At 26.4% G+C, this 16413-nt stretch overlaps 1 protein-coding gene across 2 annotated transcripts; it reads left to right on the top strand.

The window, feature by feature from the left end:
- Positions 1-65: 65 nt before the first annotated feature.
- On the top strand, positions 66-2948 carry LOC115710304 (pentatricopeptide repeat-containing protein At4g19890). Of its 2 annotated transcripts, none has more exons than XM_030638670.2 (2): positions 66-114; positions 525-2948. In XM_030638670.2, the coding sequence occupies exon 2, from the start codon at positions 728-730 to the stop codon at positions 2843-2845; it is 2118 nt and encodes a 705-aa protein (XP_030494530.2). In that variant the 5' UTR covers positions 66-114; positions 525-727; the 3' UTR covers positions 2846-2948. The 2 variants fall into 2 exon arrangements, with proteins under 2 accessions (XP_030494530.2, XP_060967460.1); XM_061111477.1 differs by lacking the exon at positions 66-114 and adding an exon at positions 140-401 and having other exon boundaries at positions 470-2948.
- Positions 2949-16413: the final 13465 nt, after the last annotated feature.

Here is a 16413-nt window from a genome sequence, read left to right as displayed (position 1 = left end):
CCCACTTGAAGCCCAACAAACATTTCCCCTCATCTCCAAGATTTTACATTAGAGAGAGTTTAGTACGAGAATTAAGAAGCTCCCACTAGATTGGCTCTTTCGATTTGTACCAAGGTAAATACATTCCTTGTAATGAATTGGGATTTTCTGTTTTTGTTTTTAGTTTTCAATTATGATGATAATAAATGTTTTTGAGGGTTTAAGTATTGTTTCTCAGCTTGTTAGTTTTCAATTTTCAGTTAATTATTGTTTATATTATACATTCCTAGCTATAAAGATTGAAACTTTACATTTTTTTTTCTTTGTATATGTAATCAAAACAGTCAAGAGTTTGCCCTAAACCAATTTGATTTCTGTATAGTAAAGTTTTGAACTTTACAAGGAGAGATTTAGACTCATTTGTTTGTTTGGTTCAATTTCATTGCTTTAAAGATTGAAACTTTGCATTTTGAATTTAGATTAAACCCAGTTTGTTTGGTTCAATTTCATTGTTTTAATTAACATTATTATTGTTAAAATCTCAGGTTTCATGCCAGAAAAGCTACATCAGCCATAGAGATTCCATCTGGGTTTGGATTGTTACAGGTTTTTGATTACCATTAATGAAAGTTAGTTAGATTGATTTTTGAGACTGAGAATATTGTGATTGTGGAAAGTTAAATTGTTTTTTGATTAGAAGATGAATGTTGAAAGTACACTAAGATTAGGCTTAATCATATAGAGCTTCATGGTGTTTAATTTACTTTTCAAATCCCATGGATTTATTAGGCTTAATCAGAAATTATCATCTACTTCAGTTCTTCATTCCCTTTTCCATTTCTCCAAAATGTTGTGTTCTTGTGCTCATAATGATTCAATGCTCTCTAACCCATCTCCACAGTCTCTTGTGAGAACAGTTTGTTCATTGGTTTTTGAATCTTTTTATGAACATGGTCAAAGAATGCAACTTCCTCCTAGGCTTAATCTTAGTATAGATAGTGATTCTTTGAGCCATGAACATGTTACAACTATTGTTGCTTCACTAGCCGATGAGGGCGGTTCTATGGTTGCGTTGAGTTTCTTTTATTGGGCAATCGGTTTATCTAAGTTTCGCCATTTCATGAGGCTTTACATAGTTTGTGCTATGTCATTGATTAGTAATGGGAATTTTGAGAGAGCCCATGAAGTAATGCAGTGTATGTTAGTGAGTTTTTCTGAAATCGGGAGGTTGAAGGAGGCCGGTGATATGATTCTCGATATGCAAAACCAGGGTCTTATGTTGACAACACATATTTTGAACTCTGTTCTTGTAATTGCTTGTGAAATAAACTCAGTTGAGTATGCAGAGGAGATTTTTGAGGAAATGTCTCATAGAGGAGTTTCTCCCGATTCGGTTAGTTATAGATCTATGGTTGTTGGTTATTGCAGAAATGGTGGGATTTCTGATGCAGAGAGATGGTTAGGTGAAATGCTTGACAAGGGTTTTGTTGTAGATAATGCTACTTTGACTCTAATCATTAGTACATTTAGCGAAAAGGGTTTGACAAACCGAGCGTTTTGGTTCTTCAATAAGATGATCGAGATGGGTTTGAGTCCCAATTTAGTAAACTATACTTCGATGATTCATGGTTTGTGTAAAAGGGGAAGTGTAAAGAAAGCATTTGAAATGTTAGAGGAAATGGTTAGTAAAGGTTGGAAACCTAATGTTTACACTCATACAGCATTGATCGACGGTCTTTGCAAGAAGGGATGGACCGAAAAGGCTTTTAGATTGTTTCTTAAGCTCGTTCGAAGCGACAACTACAAGCCTAATGTACATACTTACACAACCATGATCAGTGGATATTGCAGAGAACAGAAGATGAATCGAGCTGAGATGTTATTAAACAAAATGATAGAACAAGGTCTCGTTCCCAACACGAATACCTACACAACTCTCGTCGATGGCCATTGTAAAGATGGAAATTTCGATAGAGCATATCAGTTAATGGATTCCATGAGAATTGAGGGGTTTTCTCCTAATATTTGTACTTACAACGCAGTTATCGATAGCCTCTTGAAAAAGGGTAGGATCCCGGAAGCTTATAGATTGATAAAGGAAGCTTCTTTTGAAGGAATTCGTTCTGATCGAGTTACTTACACAATTCTAATCTCTGAGCATTGTAAGAAAGGTGAGACTAAAGGAGCCTTAATGCTGTTTAATAAGATGGTTAAAACAGGACTCAACCCTGATATGTATCTGTATACAACTTTGATAGCTTTCTTTTGCAGAGAGAAAAGAATGAAAGAAAGCGAAATGCTTTTTCGGGATGCTATTAGGGTTGGTTTGATACCGAGTAAGGAGACTTACACTTCAATGATCTGCGGTTACTGTCGAATTGGTAACATCACTTTAGCAACACATTATTTCCAGCGAATGACCGATCATAATTGTGCACCGGATAGTTTTACTTTCGGTGCACTAATTAGCGGGCTTTGCAAGGAGGAAAAGTTAGACGAAGCTCGTAAACTATACGATGCTGCAACAATCGAGAAAGGGTTATCGCCTTGCGAAGTTACAAGGGTAACATTAGCTTACGAGTATTGTAAGCGAGAGAAGTTCTCGTCGGCTATGGCTATCTTGGAGAGGCTTGAGAAAAGGCTATGGATTCGGACTGTTAATACTTTGGTGAGGAAACTTTGTAGTGACAAGAAAGTAGGGATGGCAGCATTGTTCTTCCACAAATTGGTGGATAAAGACCGAAATGTGGATCGAGTAACGATGGCGGCGTTTATGGCGGCTTGTTATGAGAGCAACAAGTATGCTCTTGTTTCTGAATTGTCTGAAAGAATTGGCAAAACTGGTTTGGCTATACAAAACTCATGAAAGTTAGTTCATTGTAGATGTAACTTGTTGTGCAAGTAATGAATTGTGATACACAATTTTGATTCAATGGTGTTTAAATTTATTCTTCAATAAACATATTTATTATTATTATTATTATTTGAAAAATCTTTTGAAATTAATTATTAAGCAAATAATTTCATTTTGATTAAGTCTTGCTTGTTATAATGAATTTTGAGATGGCTTATTTATTCACTTTGTATAGAAATGTTTAATTTTTGTTTTTAAATAAATTGATTAGATAAATTTAACAAAATATTCATTTATTATGTTAATCCTTTCTTTATGTTTTTTTTAACTACCACTTTTATTTGCACCCAAAAATATTATAAATATATCTCTAAAATACATATCTTTAATTTATATTAATTTTTTAAAAAACTTTTTTCTTCCTTTTCATATTCTTAAAATTATACATATAAAAATAAAAAAAATAGATATATTAAGATAATAAAATTAAAATAAAGAATTATATATGATTCAAAAGAATAAAATGAAAAAAATTTAAATATTATTTAAAATATAGTTATAATTTTATAGGGTACAAAAAAAATTCTCCTTAAATTAATATAAATTAAAAATGTCATTTTAATTTGTATATTGTTGACTTTCATTAATTATTTCTTATAGGTTTTTTTTTTTTTTTGAAAGAATTATTTCTTATAGTTAATGGTTATAAGCTATATAAGAATAAGAATATAATGAATTATAATAATTTAATTTTGGCTCGTTGTTGAATCAAAGGGCAAAATAAATAATTAATTAATTATAATTATAAAAATACAAATTCAACTAGCCAGCCAATAATGTTCCTTAATCATAACGATCATGTTTTTTTTAAGGATTAAATAGCTTTTTATTCAAAGAGAATTTTATACTTACAATTGCCCATGTTAAATTATATTTTAACTTCAACATGAACAATAATCCTTAATAATTAAATATATAAGTATAACATATTATATATCTTTCTTCAAAAAAAGAAAAATATATTATATATAATAAAGATATATTATTTCAATGTTTGAGAACCACCTTTTAATTTATTATATAATATTTAATATAAATAAAAAATAAGGACCACCTTATAATAATTAAGAAAATATTTAGTGTATAATGATCAAAAAGAAAAGTCCAATCAAATAGAAGTTATTATTATTATTATTATTAAATCAATCAAATAGAAGTTTGTGTTTTGAGATATTCTATCAAAATATATGATATTTTATCTCAAAGCAAAAGTAGGGACACATTTCGTTTTCAATTAATCCTTCAATGGATAATAATAATAAGGGTTAATGTTAGATCATGTAAATTCTTAGCTTCAAGTCTTCATGGAAAATTTTTGAAGAGGTCATTTCTTTTATGATAGGTTACCGAAAAATAAAATACACATTGTTGATATAGATAGTATATATTTTTAAAGCTTCTTTAACAGTATAATTTTATACCTACATAGTCTCAGAATCATCACACTTGACATTCTCAGGCAGTGTAGAATTTTACAGCTTACCCGAAATCACGAGACTACTGACTATCACAGACTTTGTATTTTTGCAAAAATTATTGATTGAATTTTGTGTTTTGTTAAATGATAAAATGATAATCCTGTATTTTCTAAAATGAACTAAATTTTCGATAATTTTTTTTAATATAACCAACTTGAAGACAATTCCTAACACGAACAAATACAGTAAATGTAACCAGTTTTGTCATAACACATTCAGATCGGGTTATTATCAAGTTTCATTTTGACAAAAAAAAATCAATTTAGGGTACTATTTAGTATTTATTAGTACTATTTTGTAATATACAGAGTCTAATTTATCAAAACAGACAGTCTAATCAATAAATTTTACAAAATACAGGGTCTAAAATTATATTTACTCTAATAATAATATGATTTTGCAAGTGTAACTTATAAATATTAATATATATATATTGTGACGGTTTGAAATTATCGATTAAGCTTTCATAAGTATAACTATAATATATACATTAAAAAAATTATTAGCAGCAAAACTACTTAAATTTATTAATAAAATTTATATTACTACTTACTTTTCAACAGTATTAAATTAATTGTACGATAAAAAATAAAATAAACAAAAGTTATATTTACAATAAATTTAACACCGTAAAGTATTGGATAGATAGTAACAAAATATTATTTTAATAAACTTAAATAGTCTTGTTGTTAATAAAAAAAAATTGAATTATTTATCCATTACACTTATAAAAATTTAGATAATTTTATCATCGATAAATTATTTAAAAATTTATTATAATATTTTAGGTAGTTTCGTCACAAATATCTTTAATAATAATGATAATATAAAATATTTGGCTTTACTATTGTACCCTAACTTTATTTATTTATTTATTTTAGTAGGTGGAGTAGTGAAGAGTATATATTGGTAATAATATTAAAGTATATTCAATCAATTCTTGATGTGTGTTACACACTTTAGAATCTTGTGCCCTAGTCCACCTATAGGACCACTTGAAAGAGCTTAATATCAATAAATAAATAGTACAATATTAAAGTGTATATTAATATTATACATTATTATCCATCTCTATGTAAGTAGATTAATTATTGGTCAATAATATATTAATATTAATTATTTGAATGTGTCTTAAAATAATAACTATTAAAAAAATAACTTTTATTTAATTTTCTATAAGGTATAATTGAGTAAATATTATTTTAAACACTGTATTTTGTAAAAATTATCAATTGAACCATCTATTTTGTTAAATGATAAAATAGATCTTATATTTTCCAAAATAGTAAAAATAAGATCCTGAGTTCAATTTTTTTTAAAATGTTTTTTAATATAACCAACTTTAAGACAATTTCTAACATGAACAGATGTAGAGATATAACTAGTTTTGTCATAACAGATCATATTATTATTAAATTTTATTTTGATAAAAATCAGTTCAGGGTCCTATTTGTACAATTTTAAAAAATATAAGATCTATTTTATTATTTAATAAAATAAAAGGTCTAATTGGTAATTTTTGCAAAATACAATATCCAAAATACTATTTACCCGATATAATTTTTAATGAGATTTGTAGTAGCAACCTTAATTTTCTTATAAAACAAATAAAAATATTTCCAATTAACTATATGTATTCATAGACAAAAAAAAAAAAGAGTTTTAGATTATGTGTTTTGTATTGTTATCTTTTTGAACACTGTTTTTTTATTAATATAAATATATTTTTGAATGTTGTATTATGTAAAATAGTTAAAATTATATTTTTGGACTTAAATTTCTCAAAATATTTTTTTTGATATGACTAAAATATTTTGTCGATTATTTTTGCAAGGACTTCTCAAATCTAGTTATTTTTCTAAAAAATATATTTTGACTAAATTCGAGTCCAAAAACTTATCTATGCTTTTTAAAGAATGTGTAAAAATTAATTTTTTAAAAATAAAATCTTAATAAATAATTGTACAAAATATACTCTTTAAACTCTAAGAAAAAAAAAATCCTACTTAAAAATAATAATGGTGAAAGTTTGAAATATAATTCCACATCACAAACTTACTAAGACCAATTCATATATGCTAACATATTCCATGAATATTTGTTATAATATTTTAGTTTTAATTAAGATTGTAATAGAAATTATTTTATTTTATTTTCTTTATAAAAAAAAGTAATAAAACAAATGTATAAATAGTTGTCATGATAGTACATTATCACATATGAATAAATTATATTATATTGTGTATTATGTCAATTATTATATTAATATACCTTGGAGAAGCTAATTAATATATTATATGTATTTTTTTAAAAAAAAAAAAGTTGTCACATATCACATTATAATTATTAAATATTTTATGTAATTAAATCTATCAAAAAAAATAATATTTTATATAAAAAATATTATTTAATTAAGGTGTCACATTATTATTATTTAAATGTTAAATACTAAACTTTTTATATTAAAATGTTTTTAGGCTAGCTAAATTGTTCTTGATAACTACAAAAATAAATCTGTACTTGATAATTACAAATTTATCATATCTTTTTGGTAAAACAAAAATATCTATAACTAAGAAATAATAAATCACAAGTTAAAAAAAATGATATATGTAATCATGTTACTCTATGCACTAAAAAAAACTATATTATTATTATTATATAGTGTGAACACATATAGATTTATTTATTGATTTGTTTAGGATTTTATTAAAATAATTTTTATTAATTTAGCCAATAAACCTGAAACAACCACGAGTAATTATGACTAAATTATTTTACCTAAACTAGATTAATATTACGTGCACATATATTTTTATAACTGTAAATTTTATTCTAGACGAACTTAACCTCAATAATATCAGTAATATAAAATAGATAAGAAAAAAATACGATCAGTATATAAATAAGACGTTTTAACCATAAGTGAGCATTTCAATTTTAAATTATCATTTAATAAATAGAAGAGCGTGTTAATCGTTTTTGTAAATTATAGTGTTATACTCATTTTTCGAAGCAATAATGATCAACTCGAATAATGTCAAACATGCCATGGCTAATCTATTCGAAATTGATAAATATGAGCATTGTTATTGGGTATCAGTGGTGCCTAACACCCTTAAGACGTGTCACCTTGCGATTGGCTAGCAATATACTCTCTAAAAATTATTATATTAAATTATATGAGACCCGATATTTAGTTAGACCAATAGCGATTTTGACGTACGTAAGAGGATGCTTGGTACCACTAGTGTCTTTTAGCATTTTTCTGATAATTATACATACGTAATTATGGAGCAAATAAATGTAGCTCAATGTTAGTGATCATCCAACAAAGATCGTAATGTTTATAAACTTATCTAGATAATCCCAAATCAAGACTGAATTGTTCAAAATATATAATATATAGTTTGAGAGATATTCTATTAATTAACTCGATAAATAATCTAGTAAGTGATCATAATTATAAGAGAAATATTAAAGGGCATCAGTGGTGTCCAGTATCCTCCTATATGTCAATATCGGTTTTGATCTAATTAAGTATTGGCTCCCGGCCGGCTATAATGGTGTGCAAGGTGGGTTACTGCATGTAACGCCCTAATGCTAAGGCACGCTACAATACTTTTTCAATTATTGTACAATCTTTGCTAATCAAAGAAATTTCTCGAAAAACGTGTCAAATTAAAACTTTCGCATTAAATACTAAACTTTGTAATATAATAAAATATTTACAAGTGTCGGGATCCCGTTTTAAACTTTGTAAAATTTACTTTTCAAACTATACATTCCAAAATACACACATTTACAGGTCGCACAACAACTTTCAAAATACAACTCCCAGATGTCCCGAGACCGAACACTCCAGGTCGCGCCGCTTGACATGTACAATCTCACCCGAGCTCAGGTTCATTCCTGTTCAGCCTTCGCCTTTCCTTTACCTACACAAGGAAGCAGAAACTGTGAGTCAACAGACTCAGTAAGAAATGCATATAACATATCATATAATTTCCGACCTGTAAATAGGCGCCCATACACCTATTTACAGAGCTTAACAGATGAGTATGAACGTTCAACACTAGGGTACAACCACTATACCACATACACATCGTACCTCACTGTACGAGTGTTGGTAGGGTTTATTCCGTACCCTGAGTACCACTGAGTGATATACCACACACCTTAGCACCTTCCCGTGCCCGTGTTGGTATCACTGTATCGTACTCACAACAACAATACTCACTGTACCAATGCACTCTGTAACATATTCATACAAGTGTTGGTAGTGCGAAACATAATCTAAGCATGCATATACAGACACATATACATACATTCAGATAATCACATCACATATTATATTCAGTTCTTACCTGTTTTCCGAATTCAAGTGTGCTGGCTGACCTGAACGGAATTCTCGTGCTAAATGGATGCCCTAATCACATTTTGAGACCGGGTAAGTCACATGATTAAAACCCTAATCCCGGGAAATCCAAAACCAAAACCCTAGGTTCTGTTATACTCTTAATGGGTTATTCTAACTCTGGAAATGGGAAAACACCCAACTGAGGCATCGAAATGGCAAAAATTGAGAAAATGAAAGGCCCGGGGAACCCTGCCAAAACCGGCTAGCCGGTTTTTGTGGCACTGCAAACCGGCTAGCCGGTTTGCACCAGTATTCCCCAAACTTTTCATTTGTTGCTCAATCTTCCACCAATTGCCATGAAACCTTCCAGAGCACCTATTCAATGCATAAACAATAAAATCCAGGCAGTATTTCACAGAATAAAACAACAAATCTCCACTTTCCATTAAAGCTTAAAGCTTTGAACTCTAAACTTAAATTTGCATAAAACCATCAACACCAATTAAAACCAACAGCTAGGACTTAGAATCAACTCAACAAGACCCTAAAATTCGAACCCTAGGCAATTCAAACCTTAACAACTCCTATTACTCCAAAACACCATTTCAACCTAACTTTAAAAGCTTAAAAATCAATAACCAATAGTCTAGGGCTTTACCTCACTAGAAATAGCTTGAATCTTTGCTGAAAAATCCAAAGAAATCCCAGCCCCTTCCCCTTGTTCTTGCTGCCTTCGAAGAGAGAGAGAGAAGAGAAGAAAGAGTTCTTCAATTTTGATGTTTTTCTTTTAATTCCCAAAATGAGATAAATGAGTTAACAAAGTTAATTCTTTGCTGAAATAAAATGTTAGGTGTCACTTCTTAAGGCTGCCACCTATTCTTCACCAAAGGAAAAAGACTAAAATGCCCTCCTATTTACAACTTAGATATTCCACCAAACTAGGGGTAAAATGGTCAAATCCCATACCCCGCTCAAACCCGATAATTTATTTTCTCTAAAATATTTCCCACTATGAAATAAGGTTCTAAACTTACCCATGTGATCAATCTAGCCATCCATCGCATTTTCCGTTGTCGCCGAGCAAAAATTACAAAAATAACATATTACACATATAAGCTAGATAATACCCCTAGAGTTTAATAAAATCTCCGGAATTGAGAAATTATAACTCTAATATTTATTTCTAAATATTGGGGTCCACAATTAAATTAATTCACAAATAATAATAAAATAATAAAAATTAGTGTTAATTGCCTTTACTAATCAAAAATTACTAGAGAGGTCATTACACTGCACAAGGCCAAAAAAAAAAAAAAAAATAAAGGGCTTAATATATTTTTTCTTTAATGTCTAATAGTTTTTTTTAATGAACCTAACTTTTGAAGGGGCTAACAATTTGTAATTAGTCACTTCTATCTCAATTTCCAAAGCCATTTTCAATTCTATTAATGTTTTTAAGCAAAAAAAATATATATATATATTACTGCTATTTATTATTTTTTTTCAAACCTTTTATAATCTTTTTTTTCTTATTATTTTTTTGTTCTATTAGAATCAATAACAACTTTTATAAATAGTTGAAGTTTTTGGTGTTTAGAAAAATATATAACTGAATGATAATATTTAAAAATATTATTTATAAATTGTAATTTTTTTTTGTAGAGACCTAAATTTTAAATTAGAATAGGGCCTCCAACATATTTAAGACGATCATTAGTCCTATATAGTTTAATATATTGGAAAGTATCGCTAGTCAATTATAAGGCGACATGTCTAGAGGTACTAGACACCATTGATGCCCAATAACAATACTCTAACTATAAGTATAAGTTGACTAAGTCAAAGCTTGCCATTTGATTGAATTCATATATTTAAAGTGGAATTTGAGTATTATTCGACATATTTTACAAACTTTTACAAAAAATATCATTTTTTTAAGCTAATTAGTATTTTTATTCTCTAAACTTTAAAATGTACCAAATCATGCCGCTGGACTTTTTTGGCCGTTAAAAATTTCCCTTGAACTATTGAGATTGTTAGATTTAAAGACTTTTGTCTAATTTCATTCAATTTTAGTCTTTCAGTGATTGTTTATGTACTAAACCATGCTCCCCAGACTTTGATATCTACCAAATTATGCCTCTCGAACTTTGACATGTACTAAATTATGCCCCTGAATTTTTATCCATGTTAGACTTTTTTTTTTTACTAAAATTGGATAAAACTCTTTAAATCCAACAATCTTAATAGTTTATGGGGCATTTTTAACGACCTTAAAAGTTCAGGGGTATGATTTGGTACATGTCAAAATTCGAGGGGTAAAAATCTTAATTAGCCTCAATTTTATTATTTCAATGATTGTTTAAATACTAAATCATCCCTATCCCTTCAAAAAAAAAAAAAATCATGCTTCCTAAAATTTAATATCTTCCAAATCATGTCCCTCGAACTTTCACATGTACTAAATCATGTCTCCTGAACTTTCATCCATGCTAGACTTTTTTTTTACTAAAATTGGACAAAATTCCTTAAATTCAACAATCTAAATAGTTCAGGGAGTATTTTTAATGACCTTAAATGTTTAGAGAGCATGATTTGATACATGTCAAAGTTCCGAGGAAAAATCCTAATTAGTCGTTTTTTTATTACATAAAGTATACAATATAATTTCTTTTAGCCACGAGTTTGGGTAGGCCTTAGCCATAGGTTTACCTCATCTTAGCCTAAGGTTGAACTTGAAAAAAAAGGCATACAAGAACTCTAGCAAAATTGTGCTAATATTTGAAAAATAATATTAACTATTGGGCTAGATAAAATTAACTATTAAATCATGTAAAAAACTTTGGTGAGTTGGTGTTATTTAGATATATCTTATTACTAAATATATCATAGTTTTTTATTATTTAAATTCAAGCAATTTATTATAAGCATCACACTTGTGTTTTGACCAATTTCTCAATCTAACTTATAGAGTTTAAAATAGTATTAGGTGCTTAAATTGTGTAAAATTTTAAAAAATTCAAAATATATAATTTTTCAATACAAAAAGTAGAATTTAAACATAATATATTTTATACGCGTGTAACAATAGAGACATACATGAAATAAACTATTTGCACTTTATATTCGACACGTTAAATTATTTTGAATTTCTAAAAAATTTGCAAAATGTGTCTTAAATAACAACAATGTACATTGTGATTAAGATCGATTTTGAAATTTAGTGGGTCATAAAAAAAATATTAATCCCTTATTTAGAGTAAAATGTGATATTTTTCAAAATCAATAAAAAAATGTGTAATTTTAAAGAATTTTTTTTGTGGGCTAGGTGGACCCTAGGTACATGCCTAACCCGTATATTCCCAAGGCCGGATTTGGCTGCCGTATAAAAAAATTAAAATTAAAATTATCTAAATATCGAAAATATGAAGAAGTGTATCGGTACACCCATTTTTAACGTGCACCTTAGAGTTTTCCAATTTTTTTTTTTAAAATGACCAATACACCCCATCAAAATGGGTGTATTGATGTAACCCCTAGCCATTTCGGTATTTATAAAAAAAAATTAGTTTAATTTTTTTTATAGTCGTGTACGTTATAGTTATTTAAAACATCCGGTAAAATTTTAAGAAATTTGGAATAATTTACAATATAAAAATCAATGTTTAAATCGTCTATTTCACATGCATATAAAATAAAAAAGTCACACGTGCAACAAACTCTTTTAATACTATTTTTGACGTGTTAAATTTTTTTAAATTTCTCAAAATTTTGTTAGATGTCTTAAATAACTATAGTGTATACGACTATAAAAAAAAATTAGACTAAGTATTTTTTTTTAGATACCGAAATAAATGAGAGTGTATCGATACCTATTTTAAGAAAGTATATTGTAGAATTTTCCAAAAACAATATAAGAAAAATAGTAAGCATATTAAAAATGTGAGCCATTAATTAATTTCACGATAAGGACACCTCACATGCAGCCCACGTACTCACTCATTTTCTATCTTTATTAATATTATTCTCTCTATTATTAAATCATTAATAAAAATGAAAAGTAAATCGTGGACTCATATATTTATTATTTTATTTTTCTATAAAAAAATATACATTTAGTTAATCAAAACATAAAAATATGTATTTATTTTATTGAATTTTTTAGATGTGTTTTAATATCCTAGGAAAATTATTTTATATATATATATATTTTAAATTTACGGTTTGGGTTTTTAAATTAGTTTCTCAGGTAGTTTATGTTTCTATGTGAGTTGCTATACAATTTGTGTTGTGATTTAGATTGCTCCGCTAGTTGCATTGCAACAGAGGTTTTTATGTAGAATTCTGTAAAAATACAAAAAAAAAAAAAAAACCAAATATTATTAGTGCAAATTCTTTATTTATTTTTAAATATTAATATTTTGTCATTTGAACAATTACGCATGTAGTGACATAAATGACCTATCTAATTTATTTTATCTTGTAAAGTATATTTTTAGGTGTAATACTATTTTGATTCTGTATTTTTATTTTGTAATTAGATCTTTTATTTTATTAAATGGTAAAATAAATTTAGTATTGACTAAAATAATATAAATAGGACTTTAAGTTAAGTTTTTAATTTTTTTTAATATAATCAACTTAAAAATAATTCATAATGCAGAAGATGTAATTAATTTTGTCATAACATAAATTATTATTAAATTTTATTTTAACAAAAAATTAATTCAATACTATTTAACATTATTTTAAAAAATATAAGGTCCAATTTCTTATTTAATAAAATAGGGTCTAATTAATTATTTTTACAAAACATAAGATCCAAAATGATATTAATGTTCAAATGATATACTTCACTATTGTTTTAAGGTATATATATTTTTAATGTATATTTATCTTCTCTATATTTAAAAATTAATTTTCAATCATCAATTCTTTCTTCTATTTTATTTGTTGGTTCGAAAGCCTAATTTTTTTTTTTTTTTTTTGGATATTTTTTTCTTCAGGATTTTAATAGTTTATATAGTAAGGATTATAAGGAAGATTAATTTGTAATTTGTAAAAAAAAAAAAAAACTTTAATTTTGAAACATTATTAATAATCTTTTTCTTTCTTAGATTATTAATTAATTGAACTAATATCAATAGTTAGACACTAAAACTACTTAGTTGACTTTTTTTAAAATATTTTTGGAAATTAGTTTATTTAAAAAAAAAAAAATCCTAGAAAATTTTGAAATAATATTTTCTTACAATTTATTAAAAACCTAAAAGGAAAATAAAACTTAAGGAAAAAAATAATTGTTTCTAACAATTTATTTGTTTAGATTAAGATTGAAATTTGATTTTAAAACATAAATTAGATGTGTTATGTAATTAAAATAAAATAATGATAGTTTCAAATTAACTTAGATTATATTATTTGTAAGGATATCAACTAAACTAGGACATGGTAAAGTGGTATTTAAACAAATAAAATGATACCAAAGTGGTATAATCTCTTTATTTATTTATTTATTATTATTTAATACCATGAAAACATGACCCATGGTTTTAAAATGCAGTTAAAAACTAAAAGATACCACAAGGCAACCTTAATGGTAAAAATTATATTTAGTGTTAAATTAACACTAAAATTATATTATTTTAACACTAATTAAGGGCACATTTGAAAAACTATTGTGTAATTAGAATTAAGTGTAATTTTAGTAATTACGAGGTTAGGCGCATTTGTTCAACCAGATAATTATATAGTAATCATGTAATTGAAGGTAATTAAAGGATTTTAATTACACTTTTCAATTCTTATGACCCCATGAAAATTTGGTGTAATACACAATACTGTATTACTATTTTTAGATAATTAATAATGTTAAACTGGGTAACTACTAACTTATTTGTCAAATATGAAAATAAAAATTTATATGCAATTACTACCTGACATCCAAACATACATTGTATTTTAAAAAAATATAATTACTACTTTAGTAATTATATAATTTCTTCCAAACTAGGGGTGTTCACAAATTATCCGATCCAATCCAATCCGCACGATCCAATCCAATCCAATCCGCAAAATGCGGATATCCGCACTTGTGCGGATTGGATTGGATTGAAAAATCCAAAATCCGCACTTGTGCGGATTGGATGTTGTTTGACCTCAAAAAGTAACCGATCCAATCCAATCCGCACTTAATTATACATATTTTTAAAAAATTATAATATATAATATATATTAATCAAAAAAAAAAAACACAAACTTCTTTTAGTAACATATTGAGTTGGTGCATTTTATTTATTTTATAATAAAAAACACAAGAAAAATAATTCTTATTCACATAGACACATACACATAAATTTAAAATATATGTATACTAGCTTAGTTATTTTAGTAAGAGATACATATATATTTTAGTGTAAATCTAAAGATAAGTACATATATATTGATATATATATGTATATTAGTTTGATTTGTATATAAATAGAGATGGAAATAGATTATTATTGGAGATTAAGAAACAATAGTCTTTTTTTAATTTTTTTTCTAATGAAATATTAAATAATTTATTATTAAAAAAATAACTGATCCAAAATAACCGATCCAATCCGCACTATTGCGGATTGGATTGGATTGGATTTAAATTTTTATGCGGATCGGATTGGATCCAAAATATGAAATCCGCACTTAGTGCGGATTGGATGTTGTTTGACCAAAAAAGTGCGGATTGGATCGGATGAACACCCCTATTCCAAACGCATCCTATTTTTTTTACATTCCAATCACAACACTAAAATGTATATTCTTTATTATTATTTTATTTTATAAATATAATATAAGTTTTGATTATAAATAAATTATTTAATTATTTATTTTTTATATAAAGTGATTAATAAATTATTAAATAATAATAATAATAATAATTGTCGTGATTTCTACTGTCTCACTATTATTAGTGTGAAATTATAAAGTCTCACATATAGATTAATATTTAGTACTCAGTTAGTATAATATTGTGTTAAAACTCCACTATTTTTATAATTTTATAGTTTCATTGGATAAACCCTTAGGCCAAATTAAATTCAAGTTAAAAAAATAACATTAACTGAATTATTTATTATAATAAAAAAATATCATATCAATATGCATGCATATTAGTTATTTTGGCCATTTTGCTAGAATATAAAAAACATAAACATTTTTTTTATTTTTAAATAAAAGGTGTATATATTTAATTTCCAAAACTCTTTATTTTATAGTAAATATAAAATAAATTTCTCCCATAAATAAAATAAAATAAATGCTTAGGGGTGATTCATTAATCCATAAAATATACCAATAATTTAGCATTTAATATTTAATTAATTCTATTCAATTCACATGGGCTATGACAGCAAATACATAATATTAAATTATTCCATGTGAAATTTCATTTTCTTTTCTTCTTAGAATAATAATAAAAAAAAATCTATCAATAGCGTAGGGCAGAGAACTGTTTTAAAATAATAAAGTGTTGCTATTAATTAAATATGTATATTATAAAGAATAGGCACCATATTAAATAAATAAAGAAATAAAAAGTTGATGTTAATAATAATAATAATAATAATAATAATAATAGACAAATAAAAGAGGCGTGTGAGTCTTAGACATGTTTGGTTTGGCGGTCATGTATTTTTTAATGA

Source organism: Cannabis sativa, chromosome 3 (assembly GCF_029168945.1).
Source record: "Cannabis sativa cultivar Pink pepper isolate KNU-18-1 chromosome 3, ASM2916894v1, whole genome shotgun sequence".
Taxonomy (NCBI): Eukaryota; Viridiplantae; Streptophyta; class Magnoliopsida; order Rosales; family Cannabaceae; genus Cannabis; species Cannabis sativa.
Note: the sequence above shows the minus strand (reverse complement) of the source record. Positions and strands in the feature narration are given on the sequence as shown.